Source organism: Numenius arquata, chromosome 14 (assembly GCF_964106895.1).
Source record: "Numenius arquata chromosome 14, bNumArq3.hap1.1, whole genome shotgun sequence".
NCBI classification, from domain to species: Eukaryota; Metazoa; Chordata; class Aves; order Charadriiformes; family Scolopacidae; genus Numenius; species Numenius arquata.
This window is the reverse complement of record NC_133589.1, coordinates 7,916,945-7,938,497: the sequence shown is the minus strand read 5'-3', so window position 1 is coordinate 7,938,497 and position 21,553 is coordinate 7,916,945. Positions and strand designations below refer to the sequence as shown.

Here is a 21,553-nt window from a genome sequence, read left to right as displayed (position 1 = left end):
TCCGGGCTTTGCCTCAGGTCCCAAGTCAGAGTACAGGCCCCCGAGATGGGGATCTGATCACCACTGCTCACATGAGCCTCCCCACTCACTTCAAGGATGCTGCAAAACAAAATTAATTTCACTGACACAACCATATGCAAAAGAGTTCATTAAAGCAGTGCATCGCAGCAGTCACGCGTTCAGATGGAAGCACGAAATGGGTTTACTCGCAATCAAGCGTGGCCATTTATAAATGCCAGCGTGCAAAGCAGGGCACTGAGCAACGCACAGATCCAATTAAGCTGCCTAAGAACAAGCATTCCCTCACCCCTTCCACAAGTTGCCAGACATGACATGATTTTCATACCTTTGCCATTTGTGCTTCTGTGGGGGCAGTGTGGAAATACGGACCTCAGAGCTCAGAAGACAGAACACATTTTGGCAACGATGCGCAATCACCCTTCCAGACCCACCAGCCCCCAAGGCCACCTCACAGCAGGGCCATGGAGCTGCTCTACATTGGGGTCCCTTCCCTCTCCTCATCTTCTGGACTCCTGGAGGTGAGCAACTGCATCACTTCTGCTTCCCTTCCAGCAGAATCCCCTCTGCAAACCAGTGTTTGACCTCCAGACTCTGCAGCTCAGCTCTCCGCTCCCCAGCCTTCGATCTGAGTAAGTGCGGCAGAAGTTTGAAGTATAACCCAGAAATCCCCAGAAAAATTTTTGGATTTGACAGGTAAATCAGACTGCTGCTTTAAGGCAACCAGGATCTTGCTGCAGGAAAGCTTTCACAGGAGGTTACGTGAGGGGGAAAAGAGTAAAGAGTGATACGCTTCAATTGTAAGGAAATACACGCAAAGAAAAAGGTAAAACAAACAAGAAAAACCCCAAACCTCCCACACACAATAATGGACTTGCATCTTATTGATCATTAACATTAAAAAAAGAAAAGTCTAACTTGGAAAGACTGCCAAAGACCTTTGTGACCCCTGTGAAGAAGAGAGAAATATGTTCCCATGATGTCAAGAAATGTCACAATAACGATGTAGAAAATTTATAACTTGCTTCTTGTTTCGAGTGTGTCAATTCCAAATCCCAGAGCAGCTCTAGGACATGTCTCCCCATTTCAGTGGCATCACTGGGAGCACCTGGACTGAAGTGGAACAAGCACTTCAAGATCCCATGTTACCTGACCCTACTCAAAGCTCTTTTAAATGAACAAAGGAACTGAAACACCAGGAACCAAGAGATGAGGGACCAGGAGGGAAGGGTGAAGAGTCTTGCACCGCTGCTTTCATATCCCATTCTTCCATCTCTTTGTGCAAAGGGAGGGCAGTCAGCTCTCCGCAGAAATATTTTAGGAATAAGCAGTTGACACTATCCAGAATAAAATAACTGATCGCTGCACTAGGCAGAGCACAAGATAATTAAACATGATCCCATTTCACATATAACTGGCCCCGTTAGCAAAGCACGAGGGCTCTAGTGAGTGGAAGAGCTCGTGGCTAACAGCTCCGAGGCTTCCAATGCCCAAACTGCACCAAGCAACCCCATGCTGAGAAGCCCCGTCGTTTAATCTACAACAGGAGGTAAAGATACTATGTCAACACTTTGCAGGAATTCCTTCATAACACAGAGGAGTTACTTATTAATTCACAAAGAAGTGACCAGCACAGTTGACAGATTGCCTGTCCCAGTTGCAGTGTTTATACCAAGCACACTTCCAAAACACAAGCACCTTGAAACTCTAAGTTACACACAGCTACTATGAAACCTTACACTAAACATGGGTTTAAAAATAAATATAAATGGAAGCAGCACCATTGACCTGACACAGTAATCCCTGCTCTACTAGCAGAAACTCATTCTGGGTTCAGATCTAATTCTGATAATCCAACTTGATCCAGTTCTTATGATTTTACTGTATTTGCTGTACACACTGCAGGTCATAAAAATAAGGCACTCTTCATTTTGTAGGACAAAAGGAAAAAAAAAGAAATCAATGCAGTTCAAGCACACAAAGGGTCTTGTTAAACACTGGACATGCTTCAGTGTGCGGCTGGCTTCGCTACGAAGAAAGCCTCAAAACAGAAAACAGCCTCATCATCCACAGGAGACCAGAACTCCACGGAAGGCAAAAGTTGAGGATTTGGACAAGCATATACAATTTTTCAAGCCAAATTAGCTTAAATAAAAACCCTTCTCACTTAAGACCCCCATCATCACCTCCAAGCGTCACAGACCGATTCCCCATGACAAAGGGTGCTGTGTCCTCACTATCTGACACTCCCAGGAACTTTCAGGCAGAACGGGACAGCTCCGTGCAAAAAAAAAAAACAAGCCGAAGCACAGCTACTGCTTATACAATAGATGTTTGTCACCATTGTCACACCATCACAAAGGGGAAAGAGGAAGCACAAGCTGCAATATTGGCCCCTGTTATGAAAGCAGCAGCTCTGTTTAGACAGGAAAATAAAAACCACTGAGCAATCAGAAGAAAAGGATTTGTTAAAACAAACTGCAAGTGAGACAGGACAAACAGGAAAGTCATCCAAAGCAGAGATAAAAAACCAACATCCATCACCTCCGCCACAGTGCTCCTGTACCATCTCCCGGGAAGGGAGGCACGGGCTCCCTTCTGCTCCCAGCCCCAGGGAACCAAACCCCTCTGCTTCCACATCCCAGTCCACTCCTTCCCTGGCCTCTTCCTATGCTACAGCCTTCTACACCTCCTCCAGCTCTCGTGCAGGTGTGCCTCCCCACTGCCCTCGCCTCCTGCTTGCTCAGCCACAGAAGGCAGAGCACGAGCCCGGGGCAGCGAACACCCCAGTAGCAGGAATAGCAGAGGGTACGCACAGCTTTACACGCAACTTCCACCACAATTCAGTCCCAGAGAGCAAGTGCTCCCACAGCCCTCCTTGGTGCCCTTCCCACAGCAGTGCCCTGCCCCCAGGACAAGCCACTGCTTTAGAGAGCACTCTGCACAGACCCACGTTGCTGACTGGGAAGAAAATCATAGAATTGTCTAGGTTGGAAGAGACCTTTAAGATCATCTTGTCCAACCATCAACCTAACTCTGATAAAAAAAAAAAACACAAACCCAAAACATTACTAAACCATGTCTCTAAGCACTATATCAACCTGTCTTTTAAATACCTCCAGGGATGGTGCCTCAACCACCTCCCTGGGCAGCTCATTCCAATGCTTAATAACCCTTTCAGTGTAAAAATTTTTCCTAATATCCAATCTGAACCTCCCCTGGAGCAACTTGAGGCCATTTCCTCTTGTCCTATCGCCTGTGTCTTGGGAGAAGAGACCTACCCCCGCCTCTCTACAACCTCCTTTCAGGTAGTTGTAGAGAGTGATTATTAAAGATTATTAAAAAAAATTTTCTCATGGCAGAAAGAAACGTCAGGTTTAAAATACAGAAACTGGCAGAGATCCTTGTGTTTCAAGTAGATCGGACCAGAAACAATTTACTAGCTGCTGGCCGGACGAACGCTTCCTCTCCCCTCCCTGTGTATTAGCTTTCTTGCAAGGCTCTCTCTCAGCCCTGCAAATACAAGACAATCCATTTTATACAAACCACTTGTTTTAATTGCAATTTGCTTGTTTTCAGCAGCAGGACTACATGATTCATGAACCCGTGGGATGGGTTATTTCTTGAAGACCGACCTAAAAAGAGAGAAAATACTACCAAGAAAAACCAGCTAAGGGTAAAGAGCATCTAGAAACTCACCCCCTCAAAGGCCTCTGTCCACAAGGACTCAGAGAAACCCTCTCTTAGAAAAGAACTTCCTTTGCCCCAAGAAAAAAGCCTACAGATATAAGAATGAGCAAGAGGATAAGTACTATCCTTTATCCTAAAATACGCTTAGCACCTGCAGATAAGTATTTAGGAATCAGGAAGTGTCAGTGCCAAAAGATGGAAAAAAAAGGCAAAAAAACCCAACACACATGGATTTCTAAGCTCCGTGCTAGATTTTAGCGTGCTGGCTAAAGAGCTTTTTGACTACCAAATAAATATTACTATCAATAGCTATGACTGTTAAAGTGCAGAATAACTCCTGAAAACACTCTTCACCCTTTAAAAAAAAAAAAAAAATTAAAGCAATGAAGATAGGGAATGTTCTACCCTCTATCCAAAACAAGCTTAGGGAGATGTTTTTCTTGTTTTGGGGAGAAGAAGCAGTTTCCAGAGTGAAAATGCCAATCTTTACCTTTCTCAAATCTAAGCCTCTTTACATCTTTAAATTAACTGTGCAAGTCTGCTGCTGAAGAAAATTTTAATTAAGAATACTGAATTTAATAGCAGGTTTGGGCTACTTAACTGTCTTTAGAGGCGTTAATTTACTATTAAAAATAATTGACCCTTGTAAGGAAACAGCCGAGTACTTGACATAATGACAAAGTCCTTTGGAAGAAGACACGGGCTGTTGACATTGCGCAGCAGTGAACAGGACCTACAGAGACAACATCCCCCACAGCAAGATGCTTTTAAAAACCTCCCGGGAACCCGGCAAGTAGAAGATTGATGGGCTCCTGCTACATCAACAAGTAGAAAAGCATTCGCTTACCGTTAGTGACGCCTACAAATAAGCAAAGAAAGTTCCACTATAAAAAAAAAAAAAACCAACACAAAACGAATTTGGAACATGGCCTTAATTTAATCTACAGACCTGTTTCTCTTCCTCCTTCTGTCACTCTTATCTGAACACCCCCACCGCAGGCCTGCATAAACAGCATTGCTTGTCCTAGAAAGTGGTCTGCTTTCCACTTTGATTTTATCAGTTACACTGGCAAACAATAATTCTGCTTTCGCAACCTTTTATTCCTCTTATTACTCAGGAGAAATCCACAATTTCTTCTCCTGCCAGAACGCCTCTAGAGCGGTGAAGGATTACGATAAAGGCGAGTGCCCAGTGCTACTGCCAGGGCTGGATGCACTGAAACTGCAGCTGAGCAGATCGGCTTCCAAGCCCTCCTCCATCAATAAACACTTCTGAAAACATCGGAGTCGCACACGGTCCCTACCCAGCGCCAGGCATCCTCGAGAGAGGGCAGGCGCCTTCGCTCCACAGGCAAACAGCCGGGCTCCCCAGAGAATACCCCCCATACAGCCGTGGTGAGGGTGGATGCAGCTGCCTGGAAACAGGAGAAGCAAAGGGAGGAGGTGCTGGCCGTGTGTCAGTCCAAACAACTGAGGATACCAAAGACCACTGACACTTCACAGGAGCCTCTTGGACATCCCACCATCCAACAGACACCGAAGAAGAACAGATGCTGGTACCCATAGTCTCTACCTGCTCCCGCACCCCATTGGAACTGAAGACAGAGAGCCAGAGAACACGTGAACTAGGCTCTTGCTGTGTTTTCATGCATCTGTGCATCCCCTCTCCAACTCACTCGGCAAGAAAAATTCCCCTAGAGCAAAGCTCTTCAAGTTAATGGTGTGGAAGCTACCACCTACCCTCTCATTCTTTCACACAGTCAAGCAGTTTTATACGCCAAGGAATCACCGTTACAATAAAACTTCACAACACCCTTACTGTTTCGAGAAGCAAGGTAGGCCTGGAGCGCTTTTAAAACAGTTGTGTCTTATTTAATCCCAAAGCATTGCAGGGCGTTTTTAAACCATAGGTGCAACGCCCGTGCCCTCTGTTAAAACAACTTCCCGGGCGGGTGTGCTGCCTGCGGCGGGGCAGGGCAGGAGACGGTCGGGTCAGATCAAACCACGGTACGAGGGCTCCAGCACAGAGAATGCCACGGTATTAAACACCAGTTACTATGAGCAGGAGGTTACGATCCTGCAATGCATTCCCCAAATCAGCCCAAACTCCCAAGTGCTCAGGGAGGTTGGGAATCACACCTCTCAACAGCCTCCTCCTCCTCCCGTGCACGCTCACAGCTCCCGGCTCCAGCGCCGCAACAACAATTAGTCGCAACTTTTCTAAATGCAGCACAACAGAGGTATGAAACAGCAAAATACACACTTTCACCAGTAAAAAGCAGCAGAGGGGTCAGCCAGCTTTCAACACCATCAGGAACAGACGGAGCAGCGGTGCCCCGACTACAGGCACTCGCCCTGGGGACAGCCGGAGAGCCCAAGGGCGACCACCCTGGCCAACGGTGGGGACACGCGAGGCCGTCACTTGGCCCGACTGCGCACAGCTGGGGGTCTGCTTCTCCTGAAGGATGGCGGAGCAGCTCTCCAGAGCTACTGGCGTGCAGTTGGCGAGGACAGAGGGCTTTTCACACCGCACGAGCGCTCGGACCAGCAACAAGGCCCCACCATGCCTGGCACGATGCGTGGAGCCCAGCCTGGAGCCCAGTGGCCAGGTGAGGGGCCCCGAGATGCTGTGCCCATCCCCACACCAAGGAGGAAGGGCACTCCAGGGCCGGTTCCATGCTGCTCCCGGACAGACAAGGCCTGGTCAGCGTAACTACCTCACGCTCGGCCTTCCCGCCTCGAAGAGACGAGGCGGCCATCCCCACCGGCAGCCAGGGCCCCACCAGGCCCGGCCGCCCCGCTCACCTTGAAGTCGCGGCTGTGCTGCGGGGTGTACTCCAGCGTCCAGAGGGCCCGCACCAGCTGCGCCAGCTGCTCGGTGACCTCGCCGGGTGTGGGCGGTGGGCCGTCGGCGGCGGGGCCGGGGGCGGCGGCGGGGGTCGGCCCTCCGCGGAACTGCTCCAGCGCCAGGAACTCGGCGAAGAGCTCGGTGTTGCTGAGGCACTGCAGGATGGCGTTCATGAAGCAGGTGTTGCCGTGGTTGCGCAGCCCCGCCACGCCGGGCACGGCCTCCGGGCCGCCGGCGGGCCGCGGCGGGGGCTCGGGGCTGCGCGGCGGGCCCGGTGGGAAGCAGCTGCCCAGGCCGCCGGCCGCCTGCGGCGGGGGCAGGCGCGGTGCGTGCGGGCCGCGGGGCTCGGGCTCGCTGCTGTAGTGCGAGAGGGTGGAGAGGGTCTTCAGCACTCGGCTCATGAACCCGCCGAGCGACCGCCCGGACGGGGACGAGGCCGGGGCGGCGGCGGGGGACGGGGCCGAGCCCGCGCCGCCGCCCGCCGCCCTCCCGCGAAAGAGCCGCTTGCTGAAGGAGCGCTTCTCCTTGGCGCTGCCGGCCGGCCCGGGGCCGCTCACCCGCGACATGGCTGCGCGGCGCAGCGCGCATCCCACCCCCTTGCGCCCGCCCGGCCGCTCAGCTCAGCCCGCCGGCCGCCGCATCCCTCTCGCCCGCCCGCCCGCCGGGCCGCAGCCGCCGCGGCTCGCCGGCCTCACGGCGCCGCCATGCAGCGGGCGGGGCGGGGCGGGTGGTCACCTGACCGCGCCGCCACCCTAGCGGCGGGCAGGCGACGCCGCCGCGCCGCCATCTTTGTTGCTGGCAGCGTGGCGGCGGGGCGAGTGGGGGCGGCCGGGACCCCGCCCCGCCGCTGTCCCGTCCCCTCCTCGCCCGTGGCACGGCGCGCTGCCAGCCCGCGGGCCGTGCCACCCACGGGGCTCCCGCAGGACCCTGCCCCGGGGGAGGCGGGGGGGAGTGCCGCCTGGACCCGCCTGGACCCGCCGCTCCTGTCAGCCCTGCCGTGGGGCGGCGCTGCGCGGCCGCGGAGCGGGGGGCGGCGGGCGAGCGGGCGGGCGGCGGGGCGGGCAGGGGCGGGGCGGGCAACCGGGGGTAGGGTGGCGGGGCGGCCGCCCGCCGCCCCATCGGCAGCGGCGCCGGGGCCGGGAGAGCAGCATGGCCCCGCCGGACCCGGAGGGCGACCGAGGTGAGGCGGAGACGGGGGGGGGGGTGTTAACGACAACATGCCGGTTGGCGGCTCCGGGGCCCTGTCAGGGCGGGGGCGGCTCCGGCGGTAACGCGGAGGGAGGTCGCCGGGCCCCCCCCGCTGAGGAGCCCGGTCTTCTCTGTCCCTCCGCAGGTGCCACCGGCGCCATGGCCCCCGGGAAGAAGATCACGGCCCGCATCAAGAGGACGCTGCCGGTGAAGGGCCCGCAGGCGCCGACGCTGAGCGAGCTGATGCGGTGGTACTGCCTGAACACCAACACCCACGGCTGCCGCCGCATCGTGGTCTCCCGCGGCCGCCTGCGCAGGTTCATCTGGATCCTGCTGACCCTCAGTGCCGTGGGGCTGATCCTCTGGCAGTGCGCCGAGCTCCTCATGAACTACTACAGCGCCTCGGTCTCCGTCACCGTCCAGTTCCAGAAGCTGCCCTTCCCCGCTGTCACCATCTGCAACATCAACCCCTACAAGTAAGGCACGGGGTGCCGGGTGGCCGGCGGGCGCTGGCAGGGGTGACAGGGTGGTCTCCGGCCACCGGGGGCTCATGGCGAGTTCATCGTCCCCTCGCTAGCCCGGCGCTAAATCTCTTCCCGGGCTGATCCTGCTGCACCGCAGTCCTGTTCGGCAGCAGTCTTTCCCAATCGGGGGTTTTCTCTTTATGGCACTTTGAGTAACGTATCCACCTCTGTGCTGATGCTCTTTAGACGCTTGGGGATTATAATCACACCCTCCACTTGCTGCCTGCTGTGCGAGACTCGGTTGATTTAGTTTCTGGTTGGCTCCGTGGTTCTCTTCACTGAATTATCACTGAATTTCACTGGATTTTTAGAGTTGGAAGGGACCATAAAGATCATCTAGTCCAACTCCCCTGCCGAAGCAGGATTACTCAGAGCATGTCAGAGCATGTTACTCAGGACTGCATCCAGGCAGGTCTTGAAAATCTCCAAAGAAGGGGACTCCACAACCTCCCTGGGCAGCCTGTTCCAGTGCTCTGGCACCCTCACTTCAAATTGTCACCCTCACCTTCAAATTCCCTTTTTCCAAAGACCAAAGTTCCAGGATTATAAATAACACCATCTCCTGAAGAATGGACAGGGAGTATCTGTCACTCCTCTGTGACCCCTTTCTTTTCTTATAGGATGCTCTGACATTATCAATCATCAATACTTTTTCTCCTGCCAAATTATACTTTACATTGATGTCTGTTCTGCTGCCAGTTACTCACCCTGGTCCCTGCAGGCAATCCAGCTCTCTCGAGTCTCTTGGCACAGGTGCAGAAGTTGTGTTTCCACATGCTTTGCCTCCTTGGGCTTGTTAACACAACCTTCAAGGAGCTTGGGAGTCTGTGAGGGCTTTCTCTGTAGTTCAGTCTGCTTTGCTTCCAATACTCGGAGATCTCTCCGAGGGTATCGCTGTGTCTGCCCACTCCCATGTAAACTGATGTGGTATGTGAGGCCACAACAAAGAATTCTGTCCTGAGCGATGAGATTCACAGTGCAGTGGTCAAAACACTGCAGTCAGATGGTGAGATGAGATGGGATGTCACTTTCTATCACATTATCTTCAATACAGGTACAGTTCCATGAAAGACTATTTATCTGAATTGGACAAAGAGACAAAAAAAGCTTTGGAGACTTTCTACGGATTTTCAGAGGGCAAGTCCAAAGTGCGCCGGTCTGTGGATGAGGGGAACAGCACAGGGAGTGACTTCTTCGAACAGATCCCTCTGCTGAAGTTTGAGGACTTCTCAAAGACAGCAACTGACCTTCGCAGTGGCCAAAAGAGGAGAATAGAGGGCAGTGTCTTTCACAAGGATTCATCTATAGTGAACTCCGGGGATTCAAATGATATTATCGGCTTTCAGCTGGTGAGTGTCACTCTTCCTTGGCAGTGAGTTCCTTGTGGGACAGCAAAGGGGTGTTTTGGGTTGGTATCCCTCCAGCCAGTGTATTGCCTGCCGAGGTGGCTTTATAGCAAATAACACTCCCTCCGCTCTTTTGCCCATTCTGCTGTGCCTCCATGGCTGCCTGCAGATTCCTCTCCAGCTCTCTGGAAGAGCAGCACCTTCCTGAAGTCTACTCAGATAGACTTGGTGCCTTCTGTGACCTTTCCTTTGGGCCTGAAACATTTGATCATATCACTTCGCCCTGAATGAAAGGTCTTTGACGCCCCTTTGTCCCCTTGCTGCCACTATTACTTCATTCGTGGATATTACTGTGGAAAAAAAATGGTATCACACATACCTTGTAGAATACATAATTTCATTTCATCTGAGATGCTTTTTCCCCTTTGTAATTGTCAGTGCGATGCAAACAACAGCAGTGAGTGTGCACTTTATACATTCAGTTCTGGTGTTAATGCTATCCAAGAATGGTACAAGCTGCATTATATGAACATCATGGCACAAATTCCCCTGGAGACTAAAGAGAAATTGAGTTATTCTGCTGATGACCTTCTACTGACATGTTTCTTTGATGGCCTATCTTGTGACAAAAGGTCAGTGCACAGAAAATACCTGCCAGCTTAACGACTTATTTCCAAGTACATAATACGTAGGAATTGAATATTTGGTATTTGCTAAATTCCAGCAGGAACCATTTCCATTTTTAAATTAAAGCAAACATTTTTTGCGTCTTCATGGACTTTAATTACATTCTTTAATTTAATTTGTCATAGTGTTCTGCTGTCACATTTCAGATAAACCTATGGTTTTTGGCAGAATCAAATCTACCTGCTTATGATTGTGGCAGTGCAATTCTTGTGTGTCCTGGTAGCGGGATAGTCATCCCTTCATTCTGGGGATAACATCAGAGTTCCCCAGTGGGGATAAGATTGCACTTGTACACAGGTTTAGCAATTTCCCCACTGCTGTGTGCAAGTCAAGCTGCACTGTAACTCTGAATTTAGCAGGTATCGCTGAATCCTTTTTTGCTTGTGTCTGTAATCCTGTAAATGCATAAATAACATCTTTTCTTGGAATGGGGACATTTGCTCGAGTGGGAGGAGGTGTTCACAGGAAAGACATGAATGGGCTTGAATCACGAGGGTGTGTCCTCAGCCTGCCCTGCATGACAGTGGCTATGACATCTTTTCTGAAAAATGAAGATTTGTGTTCCTTTAGACACTTAGCTGTCGAATGAAAGAGGACTGTCCCCTCCACTGCCACCTTCCTGCTGGTTCTGTAAATCCGCTTCCCCACCCCCTCGGCCCCCATTCCCACATGAAAACCTCCTAAACTTTTCATTTCCTGATGCTATTAAACCAGATCACATTTCCATGTAGTTTCAAGATCTTAAGAATAAGACCCACACTTTTCAGCAAAATAAATTGCTCGCCAAAAAATAAAACCAAAACCCCATCCAGACTTGCTGTGTCTCTGCCAAAACAAAAAGCCCGAATTTGCTGATTTTCTCCCACGGTCGGTTAAAACTGCAGAGGGCAATGTAACGATATTTTATTTCTTTCAGGCACTTCACTCGTTTCCATCATCCCCTGCACGGCAATTGCTATACCTTCAACAGTGGGGAGAACGGGACGATCCTGAGCACCTCGACCGGAGGCAGCGAGTACGGTAAGGAAACCGAGTTTGCAGAGGAACTATTAGATAACAAGCGGTTCAGCGAACTGGATCCTACTGGAGAGTGATTGATGTGTTGGCTCTAGATGTGCAAGCTGATTGGGGAAATGCTTGTTTGAACTGGTGCAAACTATTGCCAGAGAATACAAAGATAATATCATTGCATCACTAATGTTTTCCATCTGAAATTACTGCTTCCCAGTTATATAACTTTTTTAAGTAAGCTTCAGCCACGTTCTACAGAGACGTTGTTTGTTTGCTGTACTCGGGGCTGTGGAGGGACACTATTTGCTGCGAGTGTCTCAGTCTAGCACCACAAAGGCTTTGATTGGTTGTCACAGTTCTACTTAAGGCCAGATAATTGGCCTTAAGCCCCTAAAACTGTGCTGCCATCCCTGACCAGAAGAAAATGGCTCTGGCTTCTGGTGTAACGCTGCTCCTGCCTTGTCTCTGTTCCTCAGGGTTGCAGGTTGTTCTGTATATCGATGAAGCAGACTACAACCCTTTCCTGGTGACATCAACAGGAGCCAAGATCATCGTCCATGACCAAGATGAATATCCCTTCATTGAAGATATCGGCACAGAAATTGAGACTGCAGCGGCCACCTCTATAGGGATGCACTTTGTGAGTGACAGCAATCTTGTTTACAGTTGCACAGCGCTGTTTCCTTGAAATAGATGTAAATATGAACCCATACGATGTTTAAATGTAGCCAGTAGCTGGAGGGTATCTAATACCTCACACCTGAGCAGCTGAAACATTCCGAGGAAAATCCTGTGATAGGGCTTTTCTGAACAAAGTTTCCTTTTGCGCAGAGGCTGTAGGAAAACCAGGTCTTTATAAACCAAACAGCTACCGAGATTTTGTTTGTTCTCCCTTTTGTCCAATCCCTTGGCTTTCCAGGAGATTTTGTTTGTTTTGTTTTCCCAGCAAAATCCAAACCACAGAAATGTGTTGTCAAGTGCCCTGTTTCGCTTTAGCAATAAGCAGACGGGTTTGCATCCCACGCAGGTTCCAGGGGCGGAAGAGAGAAGGAGCTTGAGCTGCCGGTAACCCGCGTTAGGGTCAGATCTGTACAGACGACTGCAGCGCAACCCATTTAACTGTTTTGTGGGTGTAAATCGTTTTGCTGGGTTTCTTGCTATCCCAGCTGTAAGGAAAACCTTGTGGGCAGTGACTCTGCCTTTGTCAGCTTAGTGAAGTGCCTTGCCTTTGCTGTCAGCAGGGGCAGGGAGGGCTGCAGCTCCAGATTTCCCCAATTAGTGTAGTGCAGAGGAGGCATTTGACCCAAGGGGCTTCTTTCTGTAGTAGAGAAGTGAAAGCAGTGCCATCTGGCAAGCCAGACTTTCCTCTTTCATCTGGATGGGCTGTTAAGTGAGCATTTTAGTTCTGCCTTTTCTTCACTGATGGTTGAATCAAATGCATCAGGCAGCCTGCTTATCTGTCCTGGCTGGGTGTGCCAGATCTAGATAGTCCACGCATTAGAAAAGACGTTGAAAACAGGGCTGACGGTTTTAAAATGCGCAAATAGTTAGCTATCTTCCAGCTGTCTGGAAAGCTGTGGCAACAACTGCTTGGTCTAACCAGTGGGGATAAATGCTGCCTAACAAACAAAAAGTGACTAGAAGGTATCAGAACCAGAACGGTGTAAAGGAGGCAAAGTCTCACAAGACTATTTCTTTTATAACTATTACACTATACAGGAGAAAGTCACTGCAGGCAGAGTCTCAATATTTAATGTAATATTTTCCTGGCACAGTGGATGTGGACTATTGCATAGTATAAAAACCAAGACTGAGCCTATCTCAGTGGCTGTGCTTCAAAGATTTGGCCTGAGGAAGCAATCTGATTGCATCCTAGCATATCAGCCAAAACAGAAGCTGGACACAATTTCTGGACTCAAAACAAAAGCTGGTGATCACTCTACTGCCAGTAACAAAAGATTCCAGAGACCCTGCCGAGCGGGAGTCACAATTATCAGGACAGGACTGCACCACCGAGGTTCCGGATTAGTCCTTGTACCCACAGCCAAATACACGTAGGAAGACACAGCGGACATGTGCCACTCACAACGCCACTCACTGTAGGCTTGAGCGTGGCAGTGGCTGTTTTCCAAATGCAAGTGTCAGTGTCGGTTATCGCTCATGTATTTCTTCCTTTCTTCTGTGTACTAGGGCTCCCCCCACCCCCTCCAAAAATATTCCAAGATGTTTGGAATGCAAACAAGGCATTGCTTGGTAGGAGTTTCAGTGCTTTAGTTAAATATTTAGTTTGGAAATTATTTCGGTACCTGAAAGAACAAGTAAGCTTTGGTAGGACTATAAGCCACAACAAAAAAAACTCTATAGAAGGGATCTGTCATCTGCTAGAAGATAGAGCAGCAGACCGAGGCAGCTGTCCTGGCACTAAATCGTCTGCAGAGGTTAAAAGCATATTAAAATATGGTTTCATTAGTTTTCAGAATTCATCTCTAATATTGAAATCTTGTATTTCTATGTTCCCTCCAAAGAGAGATTTGAGCATCTTTCTTTTAGAAAGATGACTTTTAGAGCTGACTTGCACCGTACATGCCCGTAGCCTTCTGTTGCTGCAGACAGAAATGGTACTACTGGCTATCAGGTTTGACCTCAGTGGCCCGTAGATCTGTAGTCAGTGTCTTAAAGGTAAGCAGGCATTTCTCAGGTTCCTACTAAATTCATCCTTTGTAGGATCAGCCCCTAATTTTAAACTCTGTAGAGAAAGATAGGTGAATGGGTACTTAAATGGATGACATTTCTTGTGGTTTCAGGCCATTTTCTTTGTTACAAAGTGGATAATTACTGCAGAAAGACAGTCAGAGTTTAGGGCTGAGCAGGGTAAGGCGGTCTGCAGGAAGCAGCCAATGCAGCTGGTGAATTTGAGGGCTCCCAGCCCTGGTTTCAGCAGACCTTACAGGCAGAGCACTTGGCATTTCAGAGCTCTTCTCTGCAGAGATTGCAGAACAGGAAAAGGTGTTAGCATTCGTCAGAGAGGAAGGGTCAAAGCAGTGCCTGGAAAAAGTCCTGAAGGAGATACAAACATTTGATTTAGAGTGATTTTAAAGAGGTGCTGTTGAGCACTAGCGGAGCCTGAAGTGCTGTTTTACCCACAGAGCAGGAGCAGCCAGTGCAACAACTGCTCAGGAAGGTGCGGGTCTTCACAGAAAACCGAAAACAAACAAAAAACACCCAACCAACAACCCCCCTTCCCTCAAAACACAAAAGCGCATCCAGGATAAACGATGCATAGCCTCTAGGACTTTGCAATGAGAGAAAACATACACGCAAATTACTCTGCTTTGAAAAATTCTCACTGTTACAATTGTACCATCTCTGCATTCCTGCAGAGGTTTTCAAGGAGGACAGGAGATAATCCAGCCAGAGCAGTGCTTTGGGAAATGGATATTACAAACAAAAAAAAACCCTTGCTTTGACAAATGATTGACAAATCACTTGAGATGGCAAAAGGTAAACATGCTGTTCAAACCTGCCCCATCACTTACAGTTTCAGAATCTTGATGAACTGCCACTAAGCCCTTTGGTTTCTCTGTGAACTCCAAAAAACAAGATTTGTTCTTTTCTGGTTCTCAGACTCGGTCTCGCAAGCTGAGCAAACCCTACAGTGACTGTACGGAGACTGGTGCTGACATACCAGTAGAAAATCTCTATAACAAGAGCTACTCACTCCAGGTAAATCTGTTATATTTGTTTTATCAGTTGTTTGAAAGGTACCTTCATAAAAAAACTCTACAGTATTCTGTAGTTCAGGATTTGAGATTGTGAACAGTACAGGCACTTTTAACCACTGATGTAAAATACCACAGCACTTTTTAAAATCCAAGTTTTATTCCTAAGTGGTTCATGTTTGAAGTTCCCTTAGGCACCTTGTTAGATAAAGAGAGAACATTAGCTCATTAGGCAATTTTCAAGCAATGTGAGACTGGAAAATATTGGCCAAGTAAATGTTGCAGCTTAGTAACCCTTGAAGCCAGAAATTGTGACCTTTAGGACTCCAAGAATAACAGATACCATCTAATCAGTATCCAGATAGCAGGATGTTTGTTTGCAGAGTAAGTTTCCACTAATTTTGCATGGTTTCTGTAATTGAGTCCTTTTGGAGATTGTCAGTTGTTCTGGCACTCTCCACTTGAAGAATTGTAATGATATTAGCTGCTGTCTACTGCAAAGCCTGTGCCTAGGCTGGATTTTTATTTTATGGGGTATAATACCTGAAACCTGCTGTGATGTATTGCCAGGTAGGATCTCACAGACATTATGTCAGGTTTTTAGTAACAGTACTTCACCGAAACTCAGGACTCACAAGGGCTGGGACTGGGACCAAAAGGCTTGACAACTGAGATTTCAAAAAGAGAAGTTTAGTTCCTGCTTGTTCCAACTGATTAAGTGTTTTAGCACAAAACACAGACTCTACTGCCCTATTAATCCTTACAGCTTCAGGTCTCCAGCACAATTTGGTCAAAGCTGTGAACATTTTCACCAGTGAGTCACTTCCCACACCTAGTTGTTGATTCATGGACCATGTACCAGGGCCGACTGAAAACCTCCTTAGCTGTGGAAAGAGCACCTGCAATGATGAAGCTTTTGATGGCTGTAGGGGAAGTGGGAGCATTCACAGAACCCTCCTTCAGAGAGGATTTTATTCTTATTTCTGGCACCAGAGCTTAAACCCTCCACAGCACTTTCTGCCTGTATTTGTGTTCACTAGCAACAGAGCCTGAAGGCCGAGGGAAACAGGGTTCCCATCTTATTGCTACTGTTGTAAACAGAGGATGTTTTAAGGTGCATTTGAGCTTGGACCTTGGCACTGCAGAAGCGCAGCAGCCTGTGCTTCTTAGACACCACCTCTTCGTTTATCTCCCCCAGATCTGCCTGCACTCCTGCTTTCAGAAGGCCATGGTGGACTCATGTGGCTGTGCCCAGTATGCTCAGCCCTTACCTGCTGGGGCAGAGTACTGCAACTACAAGAAAAACCCCAACTGGAGTAAGTATTCAAACACTTCCCACGTTGCACTTGCCTGAGCCACCCGCTGCCAGCCACATCCCTCCACGGCACTGTCCCCGATCGGCACAGCCCTGCCTGCACCCAGCACCATCCCGGCCACACAGCGTGCTGGGAAGAGGCAAATCTGCCTTAGCCTACTTAAGACCCCATATCACAGAGCCTGAAATTGCCTTTTTTGTTTAGAGTGACTTGTTTCTGACAGTTGTCCTAATTGCTTGTCGTTTGCACACACCACAAAAGCGTGGAGTGGAGGACTTGACCAGGTGAAGCAATTGTTTGTGCCTATAGCAAATGGCAACCACTTCTCAGAGTATTTTGCAATATTTATATGGTAAATCTATTTATCCCCACCATGTAGGTGATGGCCACAAAGGCCACCTACACTCCACCAGCCCCACTCCAGCACAGGTAGCAAAAGATCATTGTTTTTCTTTCCGGCTTCTCATACTCACGTCCTGCTCTCTCCTTGCAGTGTACTGCTACTACAGACTGCACGAAAAGTTTGTGAAGGAGCAGCTGGGCTGCCAGCAAATCTGCAAAGATGCCTGCAGGTAAGTCCGACCCACAACCAGAGGTAAAAATGCTGCGTGTGGGGGGGAGTTCAAGCTCACAACTGACAGCCTGCTTCTTTCTCCAGCTTCAAGGAGTGGGCGCTCACCACCAGCATTGCCCAGTGGCCATCCACCGTGTCAGAGGTCAGTTCCTAATTGTGCTCAGCCCTGATTGCAGCATGGCACAACCAGGCATTAAATAAACCCAGAGGTTCAGTGCAGAAGCAGGGGAATGCTGGGGTATTAGTTAGCACTTCAACGGTGCTCCTCCCAGAGGCTCAGTCTGCACTGTCCAGGTCATGGCTTCCCTTCCAGGACTTCACCATTAAACTAGACTTTGGCCTGTGGCTGGGACATCCCCTTGGGGACAGCTGGCCCATCACACGCGTTCGATTCTGGCACCCAGCTGGTCCAAGGAGGTGTGGAGCTTGAGCTCCCTTTCCAGGGGATTTCTACACAAGCAAACACAGCTATAGCAGTATTTTCTGTATTTTTTCCAGGACTGGATGCTTCGAGTTCTCTCTTGGGACAAAGGGCAAAAAATCAATAAGAAGCTGAACAAGTAAGTCCATTTCTAGCTTGCACCTCAAGCTCAGATATAATCTCAGCAGCCCTAATGATGGCAATTGGGAAAAAAGCTCCCTTAGAGCGGCCCAGCCCTACTGGTCCAACTGGTTATTTGCATAGTTTTTCAGTATGTTTCATGTTATTGTTTTACTAAACCTCAGCCTGCCTTCTGTTTTGCCTCTCAGGACAGACCTCGCAAACCTCATGGTGTTTTACAAAGACCTGAACGAGAGATTCATTTCGGAGAATCCTGCCAACACGGTACGCGAGCACAGCAGATCCCTGCTCAGCCCCAGTAAGACGCGGCTCTTCCTCCCAGCCAGGCTGGAAGCTTTCCTTTGGCCAGGGGAGTGCTCCCATCCAGGCAGGGGCGGGAAACCATCCACGGATGATGCGCCCCAGAGTGCCCAGTCCTGCCCTTTGCAACCCTTTTATCTGGGGCCACTTTTCAAACTGTCCGGTCCCAAGCCCCACACCCTGGTAGCCTGTGGGCTACCGGCGCAGCGCTGAGCTCCTGCTGAAGCAGAGCAGGAGAGGACAACATAGGCAGCAGCAGAAGGGCCCACAGCATTTGGTAGCGGACCCTGGGTGCCCCAGCTTGGCACAGCCTCCCTGGATGCCGTAACGGCATCCAGCACCCGCAGGAGCCAATAACCTTATACTGTCTTCTCTTCCAGCTCGTCATTCTTCTTTCCAACTTCGGAGGGCAGCTGGGCCTTTGGATGAGCTGCTCAGTCGTTTGCGTCATTGAGATCGTCGAGGTCTTCTTCATCGATTCGCTCTCCATCGTAATGCGTCGCCAATGGCAAAAGGCAAAGAAATGGTGGAATGACCGAAAAAGGGCCCAGTTGGGGAAGCCACCGGAGGCCAGCGATCTGGAGAGGCAGGGCCACGATAACCCCGTCTGCATCGACGAGGACCTGCCCACCTTCAACACTGCCCTCCGCCTGCCCCTGCCCCAGGACAACCCCTTGCCCAGGACTCCCCCCCCCAATTACAGCACTTTGCGGCTAGAGACTGCGTTCACAGAGCAGCTGCCCGATACACTAGAGGTTGGGCAACACTGACGCTTATTTATCCACCCATCCAAGTGCCAAAATAAGAGGTGGGTGCTGGACCCACGTGTCCAGGGGTGAAAGGCACGCATCCAAACGAGCACTGAAGGGCTGTTGAGTCAGACCCTTATTCAGGGATTGAACTTGCAGTCAAAGCTTCTCTGAGCAAAGCTCAGACACAAAAGCCAAGGGCTCAGAGACATTAGGAGCTTCAAGCAACATCGATTCTCAAGTTAATCATTGCAGGAGATGGCTGGAGCAGGATGTGGCGCTGAGCTGGGATGTCTTGCCAGACAGAGGCATACATTAGCAACCAACTGCACACACCCCGTTGTAAGTGGGCAGGAATTACTCCACAGCAGAAGATTGATGCCACATTGAGTATTAATGCTAATTGCTCTCTGCTGTGTGGCTTGACTTGTGGGAAAAACCCAGGGCTTTCAGGAATGCAGCATGACATTTGTAGGAAGGGGAATGACAGAGATTTGGGAAGAGCACAAAATGGATAAAAAGAAAGCTCTTGAGTTGAATTTTGATTCCAAAGGTGGCCTGAGGAGCTCTTAGATATTCTGAGGTGAAAAGTTAGGATAGCCATAAATGGGCTTGTAGAGGAAGTCATTACACAGCTTGCATAGGACAACTTAAGTCATCCCAAAAGAATCATCTAAAAAGCACATGAAATCTAATTCGGATAGTAATAATGAAGTGCATGCTCTCCAAGCTTGTTTTGTTTTACATCGCTCAAGCCGTCCATTAAACAAAACCTCAGAGGAGCTCATTAAGCAACGCGTGGCCTTGGCCCCACATGACTTCCCAGAAGAAGGGAGGTGGCTGTTCTTTTCCTGTTCAACCCCAGGCAAGGACTTCCCTCCTGCAGCTGCCCCGTTCCCAGTCCCGCCTGCCTGTGCCGGAGCTGGCGATGCCTGGGGAGGGGACAGAGCTATGCGAGGCTGCAACGGTACATCATCCAACTTGCTTACACCCCCTCCATTCCACTGTGCTTCGTCAACACCCGTGGTTTGCCTCCAAACCGTGCCACTTCCACCAAGCCAGACCCTCCCCATGCTGCAGGCAGGGCAGAGGCTGCCTGTGACCTGCACAGAGCACCCGTGGGGACACCTCCGGAGCACCCAGCTGCAGTGACAGCACCCTTCCCCTTGCTCCTGGTCCTGCACCTGACTCTTTCCTGCCGTAGCCAATTCTTAGCTGCCTAGAGCACACTGTAGATGTTGAGGATGAATTTAGCCTACACCGGGTTGGCTGCTTAGGGATTTGTAGAGCCAGAGTGACTGAGAGTGTGCATGTGTGTGTCTAAGAAAGTCTCTCTTTTCCTTTCTCTACATAAGCTTATTTTATATAGGACAATGAGAATCCAGAAAGGTTCTTTAATGTGCAATAAAACATATTTTAAGTGGATTATTTAAATAGCTGATAAACTGAAAAAAATAAAGATATATTTTTGAGTAACTGCTTTTTTTTTTTTTTTCTTAAATCAGCGATATGCAAGTTACTTCCATGCAGGCATCCCAAGAGACTGTGGGACTTGCTTGTGCCTGCCCTGGGGCTGCCAGGTGCTCAGGACCAATGGGCACCCCAGCCAGGCACCCCGGGCTGCAGAGGAGGGGCTGTGCTGCTGGAGCAGGCTGGGGGGAGCCAGGGGTGCAAGTGGGTGCTTGGTGAAAATGCCTTTCAGAAAGCAGCATTAGCCAGCAAGGTGACCAAACATGCTAGAACCTCAGGCGTCCCTAGACAACTCCACTCCTGGACAGTCCTTCGGGGACCGGAGGAGAAGAGAGAACTGTGTTTGCTCTGACTCAGAGTCCCTTCTCTAACAGACAAAGGCAAGGTGCTCAGAGCAAACCGCCGCTTGTCCCCGTCACCTCTCTATCACAGCACCAACTATTAACAGCACTCATCACACGAGATCTGCCCTACTTGCAGCAGTGGCGAAACAGACCTAGAGGAAAACACTGGGGCAGCCTACAAAAGGCATGTGCACACCAGGGCCACCTCCCCCTTGGCATTACAGGTGTGAGCTGTGGTGACAACAGCAGTGGTGGAAATACCAGCAAACTTCAGAGCTATTTAGTGTCTTACAATAAGCCCCTTCCTTACCAGTTTGTTGCTTCTTTGTGTCAGAGCTGCTTTGGCTCAGTAACACCTGACTACGGACCTTCTTCCAGATGCAGATGGTTGCTAGGGTCAGTTTTGACTCCATCTCTTACAAAGCACAGCCTGCTGTGAACACTGGGGTGGGGGGGAACACACAAAACATCTCCCTGGAAAAAAATCAGGCAAACATTACGAAGTGGGACATACCCACGATTCTTCTGTTCTTCCTCTGTACCTGCGTGGGCAGAGGCGCTCAACAAACTGCAGCTCTCCCCAGGGACTGCAAGGTTTGCTCACTGCTGCCTGCGGGCAGTGCCCGGGAGGGGTTGTAGGATCCCAGCTTGCTGTTGGAACAGGATGGGATGGGACAGCACCTTCCCCACTGCTCAGTACTCCTCTTCCTCTTGCATGACTCAAGTGACCCTGCCCGTGTCCCAGCAGCCCTACAGCACCGGGAGCTGGGTGAAATCAGCAGGCAATAATTATGCAGTCAGCTCCCCCCTCCCTGCCCCAGAAAGGAAGGAAACCCCCCACAGCTGCTGCCCAGAGCATCAACTGCACCTGGGTCCCGCAGCCAGGGAAGGCACCGGCAGCCAGCACAGCTCGGGACAGGCTGAGGGGGCACAGCCTCAGAGGGTGGCCACGTGCCCAATGCCCATCAGTGGCCACTCTTCCCATCGCGGTGACAGCCAGAAGCAGTGTCACAGGGTGGGTCCCAGAGCTTTCCCCGGGCTTGCCCGGGAAGTCGCAGTGCAGACAAAGCCTCGCAGTAAAGCATTCGTTAGAGCAAAGCCAGACCTCGGCGAGAGCTGTAAAGCAGATGACACTTCCACCAGTGGTAATTTTAGAAAGCCTTGTATTTTTAAAGGCTTCCCAGAGCAAAACAAAAGCCTTTTAAAA

General features: G+C 50.1%; 2 protein-coding genes across 3 annotated transcripts in view; one reads left to right on the top strand and one right to left on the bottom strand.

Annotated features, from left to right (window-relative positions):
• The window catches only part of USP31 (ubiquitin specific peptidase 31), a 28,422-nt gene extending 21,300 nt beyond the window's left edge, over positions 1-7,122 (bottom strand). For both annotated transcript variants that reach the window (XM_074158276.1, XM_074158277.1), the window contains exon 1: positions 6,514-7,122. In XM_074158276.1, coding sequence (XP_074014377.1) covers positions 6,514-7,122 — 609 coding nt within the window. The remainder of the gene's footprint in view (positions 1-6,513) is intronic.
• Positions 7,123-7,705: 583 nt separating this feature from the next.
• On the top strand, positions 7,706-20,006 carry SCNN1G (sodium channel epithelial 1 subunit gamma). The gene is made up of 13 exons (XM_074158275.1): positions 7,706-7,736; positions 7,890-8,220; positions 9,323-9,617; positions 10,053-10,246; positions 11,218-11,321; positions 11,789-11,952; positions 14,937-15,035; positions 16,230-16,347; positions 16,841-16,919; positions 17,006-17,063; positions 17,420-17,481; positions 17,672-17,747; positions 18,164-20,006. Exons 1-13 carry the CDS (start codon positions 7,706-7,708, stop codon positions 18,551-18,553), a joined length of 2,001 nt encoding a protein of 666 aa, XP_074014376.1. The 3' UTR covers positions 18,554-20,006.
• Positions 20,007-21,553: the final 1,547 nt, after the last annotated feature.

Excerpts from the sequence above, each read along its gene's own strand:
- SCNN1G (XM_074158275.1), top strand. The coding sequence starts at position 7,706 with ATGGCCCCGCCGGACCCGGAGGGCGACCGAG. Across the intron at positions 11,322-11,788 it reads GACCGGAGGCAGCGAGTACG|GGTTGCAGGTTGTTCTGTAT; the intron begins GTAAGGAAACCG and ends TCTGTTCCTCAG. Across the intron at positions 17,064-17,419 it reads GGCCATCCACCGTGTCAGAG|GACTGGATGCTTCGAGTTCT; the intron begins GTCAGTTCCTAA and ends TATTTTTTCCAG.